We start from the raw sequence: 15,231 nt of genomic DNA, 5'->3' as shown, positions 1-15,231 counted from the left end.
TGTAAAAGGTCCGACTTTTCTTGCGGCAGTCATTAAATGAATCGCTGTGATTGTTCAGTGGTTGTTAAATGAACAATATCATCATTAAGTGAATCCATTGTCCGCAATGGATTGTTTTTGCAGGAAATCAGTTTCTGGCAAAAAAATGTCGTAAGTCACAGTCACACAACCATGGAACATTGCAGTTTGATGTAAGACTGGGCTGGTTGCCGAGTGCCCTAAATACAATCATCTCATGGCAGGGGGCAGGGGCATCATAACTTTGAATCTGAGTTGTAAGTAGCCCTGGGGACGTTTGTCGTAACTTCGAATATTTGCTAAGCAACCGGTCATAAGTCAATGACTACTTGTATCAAAACATCCTCTGATATCGGGGACAATCTCAGTGAGCTACATAATCTTGGTTTGTCCATTGATTTTTTTTTTTTAAATTAAAAGTGGCAGATCCTTTAGCTTCCACCATGCCAGTTCTCATTTTCTTGTCAGAAAAAGTTCTTTTTTTAGTTCTTTCAAATCGGTGTGGGAGCTTTGCCTATAGAATTATAGGATTTCTGAGATGGCAAACCAGTTGGAGCAACATAACATTAAGTCTAAGTGCACGGTGGACCAAGTTTTTGTATCTGCTGATTGTGCTTTGTACCAATGCCAGGTTCTGTAAGGCAGGCATAGGAGTGCCTAGCTGTTTCCGGAACATTCTGAGGTTGAGTGGTCATCAGCTACTTTAGGATGAAGGCATTTGCCTTGATTCAGCGAAATGAGCTATCAGTATGAATGCTTTCAATTAGGAAATTGGCAGCATGGCACTAAAGAGAATCAGAACTCCCATCAAAACCCCAGAGAAGTCAGTTGCTGAGATCAGTTAAGATATTTGGCAAAGAACCTCAGAACCTCATGAGATTTCAATATCTTTTCCTTCCTTTATGATGCCCAGAAAGAGTTCTGGGTATCCCTTGTTGTCATTGATTATATTTTCTTGAAGTATACTATTTTTTTGTCCAACAATACATTTGTGCCTGCTTTCTAAAGGAATGTGTGCTTCAGGAGAAAAATATGTGCCATTTCAGAGCCACTATAAGCAATAGCACTTAGACTTATATACTGCTTTACAGCTCTCTCTAAGTGGTTTACAGAGTCAGCCTATTACCCCCAACAATCTGGATCCTCATTTTACCGACCTCGGAAGGATGGAAGGCTGAGTCAACCTTGAGCCTGGTGCAATTCGAACTGCCAAATTGCAGGCAGTCAGCAGAAGTAGCCTGCAGTACTGCACTCTAACCACTGCGCCACCACAGCTCTTAGTATTGAAAGTTGAAAGATACCTATACAGGTAGTCCTCAACATGCGACCATAATCGGGACCAGAATCTCCATTTGTAAGCAAAGTGGTTGTTAAGTGAATCGTGCCTAATTTTATTACCTTTTTTGTCAAAGTTGTTAAGTGAATCACTGCAGTTGTTCAGCAAATTCGGCTTTCCTAATTGACTTTGTTTGATAGAAGTCAACTGGGAAGGTTGAGTTCCCTCTCCCAAGCATTTATCCTCTAATCCACGGGTGTCAAACTCAAGGCCCTCCGGGCCTGATCCAGCCCATGGGATGCTTAAATCTGGCCCACGGGGTTGGCCTGGAAATAGCAAAAGACTGGCGTGGCACCCCCGGTGCCCCATTTTCTGCCAGCCAAAATGGGGTGCGGAGGGGCTGTGCACATCCCCTGCACCCCATTTTCAGCCTGGACGGCCTCCAGCACCCTGCCGGCCAAAATGGGGCACCAAGGGGCTACATGCAGCCTTCTCTGCACCCCATTTTGGCTGGCAAAGTGCTGCAGGAGGCCATCCAGCAAAAAATGGGGTGTGGGGTCCGCGCGCAGCTCCCCTGCGCAATGTTTTGGCCAGCAGGGTTCGGCAGAAGGCCTCCGTCCCATCTCTCTCCCCTCCCGGCCAGCCTGAGGAGGAAAAGTACAATGCTGATCTGGCCCTCGAAGAAATCCAGTTTGACACCCCTGCTCTAATCTAGAAAACCACTATTTTCTATTTTGCTCACAGAAGTCTGGGATTCTTTCCTTAGGATAGAATAGGGAATATCTGGGATAAAAGCTGGGAATATCTGGGATGGGCAGACACAACTATGCCCTTGCATTGCTATCCTCAGTGTACATGTGGCAGATTATGGCTTGTGTGAATTAGGATCACTTTTCTGTTTTACATTATCTTATTAGAAAACTGCATCAACGTTCCATTAGAATCCTAGTGCATGCTTGTTCATTTGTTGATTGATCATCTTTCTTTTCAGGAAACAAAGAAGCAACATCAGGAGATAGTTTCTGTTTACAGAACACACCTGCTTTATGCTGTGCAGGTGAGACACTCTTTCCTTCAGTTCGCCTGTCATTTCTTTCAAGGCCATCAGTTGTTTAAAGAAAACAAGAGGCTTTGTATTTGTAGAGTTGTTGGTACTCTGTCAGTTTGGTTGGTTTTCTTTTTGCAGACATTTCGTTACCCAACTATTTTTTTATTTTTATTTTTTATTTTATATCCGATTTATATACCGCCCTTCTCCCTGAGGACTCAGGGCGGTGTACAGCCAAATAAAAACATAAACTACAAACATTAAAATACTATTAAAAAGATATATATAAATTTGGCCCCGTAATTAAAAACAATAACAAACCAATTAAAAACATTTTAAAGAGTTAAGCCAGCCTGGCTTGCTGAAAAAAGAAGGTTTTAAGGGCACGGCAGAAAGCACCGAGGTCTTGGATTCTCCTTATCTCTGGAGGCAGCTGGTTCCAGAGGATGGGTGCCCCCACAGAGAAGGCCCTCCCCCTGGGGGTCACCAGCCTACATTGTTTGGCTGTTGGCACCCCGAGGAGGCCCTCTCTGTGGGAGCGCACAGGTCGATGGGAGGCTGTCGGTAACAGTAGGCGGTCTTGAAGATATCTAGGTCCTATGCCATGGAGCGCTTTAAAGGTGATAACTAGGTAACATATTCAGTTTATGTAGGTAAACTTCCATCAGGGTACAGTTATTCTTTCTACATGAATGCCTACAACAGCAAGCCCTGCAGCCCTGTTGCACTGAAGGTGTTACCTAGTTGGGTAGTGAAGCATCTGCCAAGAAAACAACCAAGCTCACAGAGCACCCAGGACTCCACAGTTCAACTCTGAGTTACAAATATTCTCTTGTGTCGATTATATTTGCGTACTATTGTTAACAATGGATGGTACAAGAAATGGAAATCAGTCAGAATAGAGATGGAAAGTCTTGGAGTAGACCTTGGAGGTCTTCTAGTCCAACCTCCTGCTCAAGCAGGAGACCCTGTACTATTTCAGGTAGGTATTCTTTTGTTAAAAACCTCCAGTGATGAAGCACCCACAACATCTGAAGGCAAAGCTATTCCACTGATTAATTGTTCTCACTGTTAGGAGGTTTCTTCTTAATTCCAGGTTGCTTCTCTCCTTGATTATTTTTTATCCATTGCATCTTGTCTTCTGGTGCTTTGGAAAATATGTTGATCCCCTCTTCTTTGTGGCAGCCCCTCAAATACTGGAATGCTAGTGTTATGTCACTCCTAGTCTCTAGACTAGCCATGCCCAGTTCCTGCAACTGTTCTTCATATATTTTAGTCTCCAGGCCTTTAATCATCCTAGTTGCTCTTCTCTGCACTTTTTCCAAAGTCTCAACAACTTTTTTGTAATGTGGTAACCAAAACTGGATGCAGTATTTTCCAAGTTGGTCTTACTAAGGTTTATTAATACTAATAAATACTTCAGAAAGACATATTGCACATAGCAGTTATATGAGAATGAATGCCTCTTCTAAGTTGGTCTGGCAAAATCATTGTTAATGGGGGGTAACTGTAATTTGACTAAAGAAATATACGCAATCATTTTAACTGGAATGATTGAGTAAAGATTGCCATCTCAACTCATGTGTTTACAAAGGAGAACATTTTGACATACGTAACAGAGTAACAAATGTTTATAGCTTAGAGCATGATGATCATAGTACAAGTACTTGTTTTATTAAAACAGGGCAGTAATGATTGTAATATTATAAAACAATAATTAAGAATTTGGCTTAGTGCCTTTGCTCAAATATTATTAATATTGTTTGCCTTTACTGTTTTTTCCTCCTTTCTAGGGCCAGATGGATGAAGATGTCCAGAAAGTGCTGAAACAGATTTTAACAATGTGTAAAAACCCATCACAAAAAAAAGGTGAAACTGTTTTTGTGGATCCCTGATGGTGCTGCTGCTGCAGAATTTGAAACTCACCTTAGAAAGATTTCCAAAGTGCTAATTTTGCATCTTGGACATAAATGCAGAATTCTCCAGAGATTACAGTTTACTATAAATCAGGGATGATCAACCTCTGACCTTCAGTATTAGAACGTGGTTGTGTATTTTCTTTGGATTATGATGAGTTGAGGCAAACTCTCACCATTTTGGTTATAAGCAGCTGCACCATTTGAAGTTGGAGGCAGAAATCAATTGTTCAATTCCTGGTTATTTTTAAATGGATAAAATTACCTTCTTTATATTTTTAGGCCTTCAGATGTCCAATATAACCTAGAAGCTAATCGTAAGGAAGACATCTTCACCTTGTTGAGTAAAGCCAGCTGCAGTGTTTTCTTTTTATTTATCAAGTAATTTATGGACTGCGAGAGCACCAGATTTGTCATATGTATTAAATAGGTAACATAAAATATAGCCATGTACTAAACGGGGGTGGGGAACCATAGTCCTTTTATGACTTGTGGACTGCAACACCCAGAATTCTGGAAGTTCAAATCCACAAATCATAAAAGGGCCATGGTTTCCCACCCCTGTACTAAAACAAGTAAATACTTCTGAAACAGCTAATTGCTAAAACCTCAGTTTCATTATCAGGCAGGAAATCAAACTATCTATGCAAAAAATTGCAGTTCTATTGGAAATAGAACTTAGAAGAGTGGAAAGGGTATTTCAAATTGCAAGCAAAGGGATCTGATTGAATTCATGATGTTTACAGTGAGTTATCTTATCTCACAGTTCCAAACCTCACTTTTGTAAAGAAAATAAAAATCTTCTCTATGATATATTTTTACTGGCCCTCAAATTTAGAAAAGCCTTTATAATGAAATGTGTTTGCTATGTAATACTTTTTTGCAATAGACTTTAATAAGAATTTACGCGATTGCTTTCTTGGTTTTCTCCCTTAACCCCCCACCCCCACCCCACCCTGTAATAAAATTGATGGAAGTAGTCCACTCTCTCTAGAAAACTTGTGCTGAAGTAGAACTGTCCATGTATTATAGATATGTTGTTGTTTTCTTTTCCAAAATGCTGTAACAATTAAAGCAGAGAAAAACCTGTTTCCCAGAAATGTTTGTCACATTAAATGAATATGATATAGGGATGATTCTACAAATTGCAATGGTGCCTAAAAATCATTTGGCTGCTAAATTTTAGTAAAAATGAGTAATAGTTGTAATAGATATCCAGATTGATAATAGCAGTGTAAGTGAAGATAACCAGTAGTATTAGAGCAGTGTTTCTCAGCATTGGCATCTTTTAAAGATGTGTGGACTTCAACTCCCAGGATTTGCAAAGCTGGCTGGGGAATTCTGGGAGTTGAAGTCCACACATCTTCAAGTGGCCATGGTTGAGAAACACTATCAGAATATCATTTTGGGATAGCAAGAAGGAATATGTGATATGTTTTTATCTTCTATTTTAAGGACATGCTTATACTGTTAATTGGTTTCTGGAATCAGTTTCAAACTAGTGTGATCAAATTTCAAACTAGTGTGAGCTTGCCAAGGATGTCATTTATATGGAAGAATATCACATAAATATAGTATTCCCAGTATTCAATTGATGAATGACATGATTGAACAAATGTACACATCTAGTGTAAACATGTGTTTTCATGAGCACTCGTATTTCAGAAACTGATAGTGGATACCACATTTATGAAAACTAGACTGCACTGATGAAAGTTTTTAAACAGAATTTGTAAAATGAATAAATGCATCACTCCAGCTCTCCATGGGTTAAGCATAAATCCCCAAATCTAAACAATGTATATTTCCCCTAAAGCAAAGAACCATTTTGTGTCTTTGGTGTATGGAATGACTTAATTATAAACAACCTCACCCCTACAAAGATCCTCAGTGGCCTGTAATAAGTGGCAAGTAATTGTTCGGTGTCTCAGGGCTACCACGTTCACCATGCACTTACATAGTTCTCTCGTTTACTTTTTATTTTTCTGGTGGTGGTTGGGGTTTTTTTTTGTTTTTTTTTGAACAATGAGCAGAATTTTGAACTCCTGAATCTTTTTTATTTCTCGTTCTTTCTTCTGTCTTACTCAGAATTTGAATAATTAATCTGAGACAATATTTCTTCACACAGCACCTGTTTTAATACTTCAAGGGGGTGGGGAAATTTTGCAGCATTTACCAGCAAAACAAAGAAACAAACAAATAGGGGAACTCTTAACAGAGGCCAATAAACACTGCCAGGTGTAACACTTGAGGAAGCGTTTTGTAGGTTTGCCTAACATTTTTATTTTGTTACATGTATTTATTACGATTATCCTTGTGGACACATTGGGAATTGTATTCTATAGCATAGTAATAGTCCTTTGTACATTTACAGAAGTTTCCTTATCCAGCAAATAAAAAGGTTTTTTTTTGTCCATGGTTTTCATTTCTGCATCTTTTGTGTAATGCTTTATATTAATATACTTCAGAAGAACCAAGGGGAAGTTTCTTCAAGGAACACATGGAGATATTAGGATTTGCAAAGGCCCTGATCTCCTTAATCCACAACTACGCCAACACAACTGATAGGCCTCAAAAGAAGAGAATATAGAGTAGCTCAGGGTTGAACTGTGGAATCCTTGGTTGTTTTCTTGTAGACATTTCATTAGGAGCCCTGGTGGCGCAGTGGTTAGAATGCAGTATTGCAGGCTAACTCCATCCACAGAGCGAGCAGTTCGATCCTGACCAGCTCAAGGTTGATTCAGCCTTCCATCCTACGTGGAGGTTGGTAAAATGAGGACCAAGATGGTTGAGGACTCTGTAAACTGCTTAGAGAGGGCTGTAAAGCACTATGAAATGGTATGTAAGTTTAAATGCTATTGCTATTACCCAATTAAGTAATGTCAGCATGTGAGCGTGGGGTTGTTACCTGTGTATACGCAAGAAACTCTTAAGGAGTCAAATAGTCAAGCAGAAAACAATACCCTAATTAAGGAACTACCAAAAGTAGTTAAACCACACCTCCACTAATACTGGCAAGTCAAGCGAATGTAAATGGAGTTTAGTTTGATTAGATAAAGATCAAATATTCTTTCAGTCAGTTTGGTTATTTCATAGATACTTCCATGTGGTTTTCTTGTCTGTGATGTAGAAGGGCTGCGTTATTGATGTTCTCGGAATTTATTATTTTAAAAATTAATTTTCCAGTCTATATCATGGACCTGGGATTCCCATTCTATCCAACTGCAGACTAGATTCTATCCTGCTTGGCTTTCTGAGGTCCTGACCTGGTATGGCTCCAATTTCTTGGCATTGCCATCCTCATTCTACAATCCATCTTTGCTTATAATTACTTAAAACAGATCTCAGAGGGTTAAATTGGAATGAATTACAGTTTCAGCTAATAAAAATATAAAACAATTTATCAAGCATTGTGATTTCCTATTTCTTGCAATGGACTTAGATTTTTATTTATTCATACAGTTTCCCAGACAAAGTACACATACGGATTTTTTTCATCTGCAGTTTTTCTTGAATATTAACTCCCTCCTAAAAAGGACTGAACCAAGGAATTCACAGTTGTGACACTGTTTTGTAAGCCGTCCTGAGTCCTACGGGAGAAGGGCGGCATATAAATTACATAAATAAATAAATAAATAAATAAATAAATAAATAAATAAATAAATAAATAAATAAATAAATAAATAAATAAATAAATAAATAAATAATGGGGATCAATGAAATTTCTATGGTAAAATTCAAGTCTCGGAGACAAACCAAACGCCTGGTGACTTCAAGGAGAATATACTATAGTTTTTTGGGGTAACAACATTGAAGTGGTTTGACACACACATCTCTGGGGGTGGAGGTGTTTTTTCAACCTGACAGTCTATCCTACGGAGACCAGGAACCTATTGGTGGGAATGTTCCTTCCCAGTAGTAAACGGGTCTAATTTGGCTTAGCTTTTTATGATCAGCCAAGGTGCTGCATGTAACTAGATAACACAACTGAATTTAAGCACACAAGGATGCCTTAGTGCCATCACAACCAAGCCATAACCTCTGGTGATATTTCTGAAGACCTCTGTACTGTTTCTGTACTTTTCAGCATTGGCATTGCAGGTACATCAGCATAGGGCAGTGGTGACAAACCTTTTACCAAGTGCCAAACAGGTATGTGCTTTGGGCGCACGCATGCCATCCACACTGATGTGTGGCTCCTCCCCATGCGCTGCATGTACAACCGCATCATCTGCGCATGCGTGCAGCTTTCACACGCGCCCCCACTGCACTGCATGCGCAACTGCACCATCTGTGCATGTACACAGCTTTCACACATGCACCCCGTGCACTGCCCCTGCAATCGCATTATCTGTGCATGTGCATGGTTTTCACATGCACAATGCACATGTGTGAATGCTGTCTGCACATGCGCGTGCTGTGCACCAGTACTCACGTGCATGCGCAAACCTATGCACAGGAGTGCTCCAAAGACCAGCTGGGTCCCTTGAATTGCACGCATGCACACACCAGAGGCCCAAACACCAGCTGGGGCACACGTACATGCACAGCTGCAGGTGAGTTAGGTGACAGCTCACATGCCTGTAAAAATGGCTCTGTGTGCCACTTCCGGCACACATGCCATAGGTTCTCCATCACGGGCATAGTGTCTATTTAAAATTTTACTACCTGTGAAATTTGACTTAACTTTGGCTTGGTCTTTTTGAAGACTTGGTGAAGCTCCATTTAACTGGGTTTTTTTTAAAAGCATGGCTTAGATGCACTCTGATTAATCTGTTGTCACTGTATTGTATATGTAATTACATAGTACAGCTTGACTCTTAAAGCTGCAAAATGCGCTAAAAATAAAGAAGCAGGTGGGGCAGTTTGCTCTGCCTGAAGCCTAAAGGCCTGCCAAGATAGTAACAGAAGAAATTGCATCGGGTTGTCGATAAAGAGGCATAGCATTTATTCTGCAACGAAGATTCAATACGCTGTCGACCCAAATGGTAATATTGATCAATTGCAAAAGAAGGAGACATGACCTTTTCTTCCTGAAGGCAAAGGTAGAAGCAAAACTCATTCTGTCAACTTTGACAAGTTGCCTTTAGTAACGTGGAAGCTAATAATTCATTCAGCAGATCATTCCAATTTTGAAGGATCTAATTTTTCACAGTAGCCATACTACTACTACTAATAATAATAATAATTTTATTTCTATACCGCCCTTCTCCCGAAGGACTCAGGGCGGTGTACAGCCTATTTAAAAACACAAGACAAAACAGCAATTAAAATTTAAAATAATTAAATAAATTTGGCTCAAATTTAAAACCCCAGAAAATTTAAATACCCCAATTTAAAACTATTATGTTGATAGCCCAGCCTGGTGGAACAACAGGGTCTTCAGTGCGCAGCGAAACACCCGGAGGTTGGAGATCTTACGTATTTCCGGGGGCAGTTCGTTCCACAGGGCTGGGGCTCCCACAGAGAAGGCCCTCCTTCTGGGTGTCGCCAGCCGACATAACTTGGCCGATGGCACCCGGAGGAGACCCTCTCTGTGGGAGCGAACTGGTCGGTGGGAGGCTATTGGTGGCAGAAGACGGTCTCGGAGGTACCCGGGTCCTATGCCATGGAGCGCAAGTTTGGGGAACTTTTACACTTGGTTTTTCATTCTTCAAAAACATATCACGGATGGGGGCGGAATTGGGGTCATATACTACTTTGGTACAAAAGCCAACTATTGAATGCAAAGAACCAATGTGCAGATGACAGAATGGTTTTTCTTAAAGCCAGTGCCCTCCAGATCAGTGTTTCTCAACCTGGCTGACTGGGATATTCTTGAAATTGAAGTCCACGCATCTTCAAGTTGCCAAGGTTGAGTAACACTGCGCCAGATGTTTTGGTTTTGCCCTTCCCAGAATCTACTGTATACATGAAAAACGTTGAAATGGGATAGCTGTAATCCCAGCAATAATCTACCCTGAGTTGTTCTCAGCTTTTAAGGCACTCAGATGGCCACCCTCCAAATTTCTGCCTAATCCATGTTAGAGGATTACATAGACCTGGGACTTGGAGATGGGCTGTGTATACTTAATTAGTACGAGGAGGGGAATAAAGATGCAGCATTTTTGTCTTGGATATAGGAGTTATTTGGTTGGAGCTCTGCTTGTGGTTGAAAAGGAGGAACTGCAGGAAGAGTGTTGTTGTCACCAGGGCAGTAAGAACAACGCTTGTGACCATGGCTACTGGACTGCTTGGGGTGTGGCCTTTGCTTGATCAAAAGTGATCCACCTGGGTTTCTGAAGCATGGAAGGCTGGATGCCTTTTCCTAAGATTTAAACCTGAGGTGAATGTGCCCGGCAACAGGGTTGATTCCTGAAAGGAGGACAAAAAGTTAAGGTAAGATGTGGTCCTGTGTAAGCCACATATTATATTATAAAACCCAAATCTAGTATTGCTTCAATCCTTCAAAGTTGATAAGGGTTTTTGTTTGTTTGTTTTTTTAACAGAGTTGGAAGGGACCTTGCAGGTCATCTAGTCCAACCCCCTGCCCAAGCAGGAGACCCTACATACAGGTAGTCCTCAATTTACAACAATTGAGCCCCAAATTTCTGTTGCTAAGTGAGACCATTGTTAAGTGAGTTTTGGCCCATTTTACAACTTTTCTTGCCACAGTTGTTAAGTGAATCACTATATAGTTAAGTTAGTAACACACAATTGTCAAGTAAATCTGGCTTCCCCATTGATTTCACCACATCAATGGCTTGATAATGTATGATGATCCCATGTCAGCCATATTTTTTTTCTTCAGCAGGTAACATGTAAATAACCCTGATTTCCTTTAGACTTAGAGGGCTACTGTAAGTGTAGCTATGACAAATGTTATAGTTAAATGAATTGAAAGTTAAATAAATAATAAATACATAAAGTTAATAAATGTTATAGTTCCAAAGCACCTGAGGGCAGGACAAGAAGTAATGGATGAAACTAATCAAAGAGGCATCCAACTTAAAGAGAAATTTCTTACCATTGAAAATGATCAGTGGAACAGTTTGCCTCCAGAGGTTGTGGTGCTCAATCCCTGGGGTTTTTAGAAGGAAATTCAATGGTGAAAAAAAGAAAGGTTCTACATTTAGGCAACAAAAATCAAAATGCACAGGTACAGTATATGTGGTTCCTTGCTCAACAGTAGTAACTATGAGAGGGATCTTGGAGTCCTAGTGGACAATCATTTAAATATGAGCCAGCAGCGTGCAGCAGCTGCCAAAAAAGCCAACACAGTTCTGGGCTGCATAAACAGAAGGATAGAATCAAGATCTCGTGAAGTGTTAATACCACTTTATAATGCCAGGGTAAGGCCACACTTGGAATACTGCATCCAGTTTTGGTCGCCACGATGTAAAAAAGATGTGGAGACTCTAGATAGACTGCAGAGAAGAGCAACAAAGATGATTAGGGGACTGGAGGCTAAAACATGAAGAAGGGTTGCTGGAACTGGGTATGTCTAGTTTAATGAAAAGAAGGACTGGGGTGACATGACAGCAGTGTTCCAATATCTCAGGGGCTGCCACAAAGAAGAGGGAGTCAAGCTATTCTCCAAAGCACCTGAGGGCAGGACAAGAAGCAATGGGTGACTAATCAAGGAGAGAAGCAACTTAGAACTAAGGAGAAATTAATCAAATAATTAATCATTAATTATGCAGACAAGCATGATAAGAACCATTGGCCACAGTTTCACAAGGGACCTGCTCTAAAAATAAACAGCAACCAATGCTATGCCTCCATTGCTGTAACAGAGGCATTGATTCGTGAGGTTGCCACTCGTGTCAACGTTCCTCTACAAGAATTTATGGTTCGAAATGATTCTCCTTGTGGCACAACCATTGGACCCATCCTGGCTTCCCGCCTTGGTTTGCGTGTTCTTGATATGGGCTGCTCACAATTAGCTATGCACTCCATTCGTGAGATGTGTTGCACCTCAGGGGTTCTTCAGACCATCACTCTCTTCAAGGGCTTCTTCAATTTGTTTCCCACCTTGGATCAGGCACTTCTGAGCAGCTGATGGGCAGCCTGAAAGAGGCTCTCCCTTTTCCTTAGGCTGGATAATAATTAAAGCAGCTTTAATCCAGTGGGGGGGGAAAAAAAGAATAATTAATCAGTGGAACAACTTGCCTCCAGAAGTTATGAATGTTCCAACACTGGAAGTTTCTAAGAAGAGATTGGGCAACCATTTGTCTGAAGTGGTGTAAGGTTTCCTGCCTAATCAGAGGGTTGGACTAGAAGACCTCCGAGGTCCCTTCCAATTCTGTATTGTGACTTTGCTTGTCAGAAAGTTGCAAAAGGTGAACACATGACCCCATGATACTGCAATCATCATCAATATGAACCAGTTGTTAAGCCTCTGAATTTTGATCACGTGATTGTGGGGATGCTGCAACAGTGGCAAGTATGAAAAATGGTCATAAGTCGCTTTTTTCAGTGCCGCTGTAACTGAATGGTCACTAAATGAATGATTGTAAACCGAGGACTACTTGTAAACTAACGGTTTTTCAAATGAAGCTTCATCCTACTACAATTGGATAGAGCAATAGGAAGATCTATTGCATACACTGCCAAATATTTTTTTTTAAGTCTTGGTAATCCTTGTGGGGACAGGAATGGGGCATTTTTCAGAGTCTTTGGGACAAAAATCTGGGGCTGGTATGAATGCCTGGCTGCTGAGCTACCTCAGGCTTTTATCAGTGGAAGTATATTCAGCAGTCAACATCCTTTTTAAGGATGTATTTCATGTCTAAACCGATTTGCTCTAATAATCATCTGTTGTCCTTAAGAATCCTTAGAATTTCTGGTCCTGAATCAAACTGCGTTATGTAAAATTTCTGCAGGAGGAAGCCGTGGGTGTATTCAGGAGATATGTTAACAATATCTGGCTGTAAACTAAGAAAGATATGGTGCTTTTTGTTTGCTGGTGTGTTTGTTTTTGAGGCTAGAAATTTCTTGTCTATTGTGGGAAGTTTGCATGTGACTCTCTTTGAAAGATCACGTCCATGCATGCAACAAGTACTGCCTGTTGAAATCCCTTATAGAACTTCTGGGCCCTGTAGGTGAAAATGCACATTAAATTCCCATTATTGGAGAAGGTACTCTTTGCTATGCAGTAATCATTATTTGCATGATTTATGTGAGGAACCTATTTGTATTCTGATTCAGATGGATGGCCTCCATCCAGCTACTTTTGAAACTGTTCCAGATCATTTGCGCCAAGTGTGAGTTTATACTGTATATACCTGCATGCAAGAGAACTTAAATCAACCCAATGTTGTTCTGGATATATTTTTAATTGCTTCTATATTGCAGCCCTCCTCCAGTTTTTCTTTGCTATGTACTAACACTTGTTTAAAGCTTGCAAGTACTAAACTGATCATCTGTTGAATATATAAAGCAGAATCAAATCATTGTGCTCTCTGTCAAATACCAATTGCATCTCATTACATCGGGAAGTTGGAGCTATATATTTTGGATTTGAGCAATTGAATTGAACTACAGTATTGGATCATTGCTTCTTTTGTAATAGCTTTAATAGTTCTCAGGTACAAGCCTTTCTCCCTTCCTTCCTTCCTTCCTTCCTTCCTTCCTTCCTTCCTTCCTTAAACCCAAGCTGTGTGACAGCCAAATGACAGCCACTTGCACAAATGATCAGGTTCAAATACTTTAGATAACTTATCACACTTTGGATATTTATGCAAAGGCCCAGTTCTCTGAAAACTCTAATGCTGGGAGGGATAGAAAGAAAGAGGCGACCAACAGCAAGGTAGATAGTCAGTTACAGTAATGATGAGTTGGGAGAGCATTAAGATTAGGTCAGGGACAGATCATTCATTCATTCATTATTTAGTCAAACATGTACAAGATAACAGGTATAATTATAACATGGACATGAACATAGGAAATGAGTACAAATAAATGGAATATCTTTGTGGTTGCCAAGAGTTTGATGACACATAATTGCTTTCTTTGGAAGTATGCCCATTTGGTGGGAGAAGGGGAGGATAATCTGGTATCAAAGAGGATCCTGGAAAATTTGAGGATGCAGTAGGAACCTATGTCTCTAGTTTGTCTTTCAGCAAGTGCAATAACTGGTCTATCTCAGTGTACCTACAATCTCAAAATAGGTTGGGAAGAACTCTAGCGTTTTCAGCTTCATAAATTGACTTTAAGCTGTCATAAGCTGTCCCTGCTATCTGACAACTCTGTTTATAAACATAATACTAACATGAGGCACTTTTAATAAACACATACAGAAAAGAAAAGAGAACACTTAGCCAGCAACAATTCATCCCCATCGGCCAAGGATTTTTTTTCAAATAATGCTGATCTGCTTAAGCAACTGGTTTCATCAAAAGCTTTTTGGGGAAGCAAGGATATAACTGAAATGCTAATGCTACTCTGCCTTATTCCCCCAACTGTTTCCCTTTCATCCCAAATGGGCTCCAGGCAGAGTCCATCAATAATTGTCTACCACTCTTTTCCTATCATCAGGCCTTGGAGATAGGCCAGGTAAAGGGATATTGCAAGGGTTCAAAAATGCTATTTTATAGTTGTAGAGTGCATTATCAGAATCTTGAAACCCTGTCCAAATTTCTGTCCTGCTTTATACCAAAGGAAATCAAGGTGGGGCTATTTTATGTTTCTCGTCAGAGCTGGTTCAGACCAGTTTGGGCAAACTGGTAGCGGCGTCCTGATGTAATGCCGTCCTATTTAGCCACGTTTTCGAGGTCGGACGTATGCACGGAAGGTGCGCGCACGAGCAAAGCACATGCATGGAAGGATGAGTGCATGTGTGGAAAATGCAGCAAGCGCAGTGAGCATGCGGAAGGCTGGGCACATGTGTGCGCACAGCGAACCAGTGGCAATAATATGTGAAACCCACCCCTGTTTCTCATGCTTCTTTCTATCTCAAGACTCTGCCGTTGTTTTTCTAAGTTTCTCTTTGA

The 15,231-nt window shown here is 40.5% G+C and overlaps 1 protein-coding gene across 3 annotated transcripts in view; it reads left to right on the top strand.

Moving 5' to 3' along the window:
- Positions 1 to 4,700, top strand: part of RAI14 (retinoic acid induced 14) — a 113,796-nt gene extending 109,096 nt beyond the window's left edge. For all 3 annotated transcript variants that reach the window (XM_070938907.1, XM_070938909.1, XM_070938908.1), the window contains 3 exons: positions 2,286 to 2,351; positions 4,136 to 4,211; positions 4,541 to 4,700. In XM_070938907.1, coding sequence (XP_070795008.1) covers positions 2,286 to 2,351; positions 4,136 to 4,211; positions 4,541 to 4,566 — 168 coding nt within the window. In that variant the 3' untranslated portion in view covers positions 4,567 to 4,700. The remainder of the gene's footprint in view (positions 1 to 2,285; positions 2,352 to 4,135; positions 4,212 to 4,540) is intronic.
- The last annotated feature ends 10,531 nt before the right edge of the window (positions 4,701 to 15,231 follow it).

This window comes from Pituophis catenifer, unplaced genomic scaffold (assembly GCF_029215685.1).
Source record: "Pituophis catenifer annectens isolate HBS135680 unplaced genomic scaffold, rPitCat1.0.hap2 SCAF_2, whole genome shotgun sequence".
NCBI lineage: Eukaryota > Metazoa > Chordata > Lepidosauria > Squamata > Colubridae > Pituophis > Pituophis catenifer.
The sequence above is the reverse complement of the archived record's forward strand: the minus strand, read 5'-3'. Positions and strand labels throughout refer to the sequence as shown.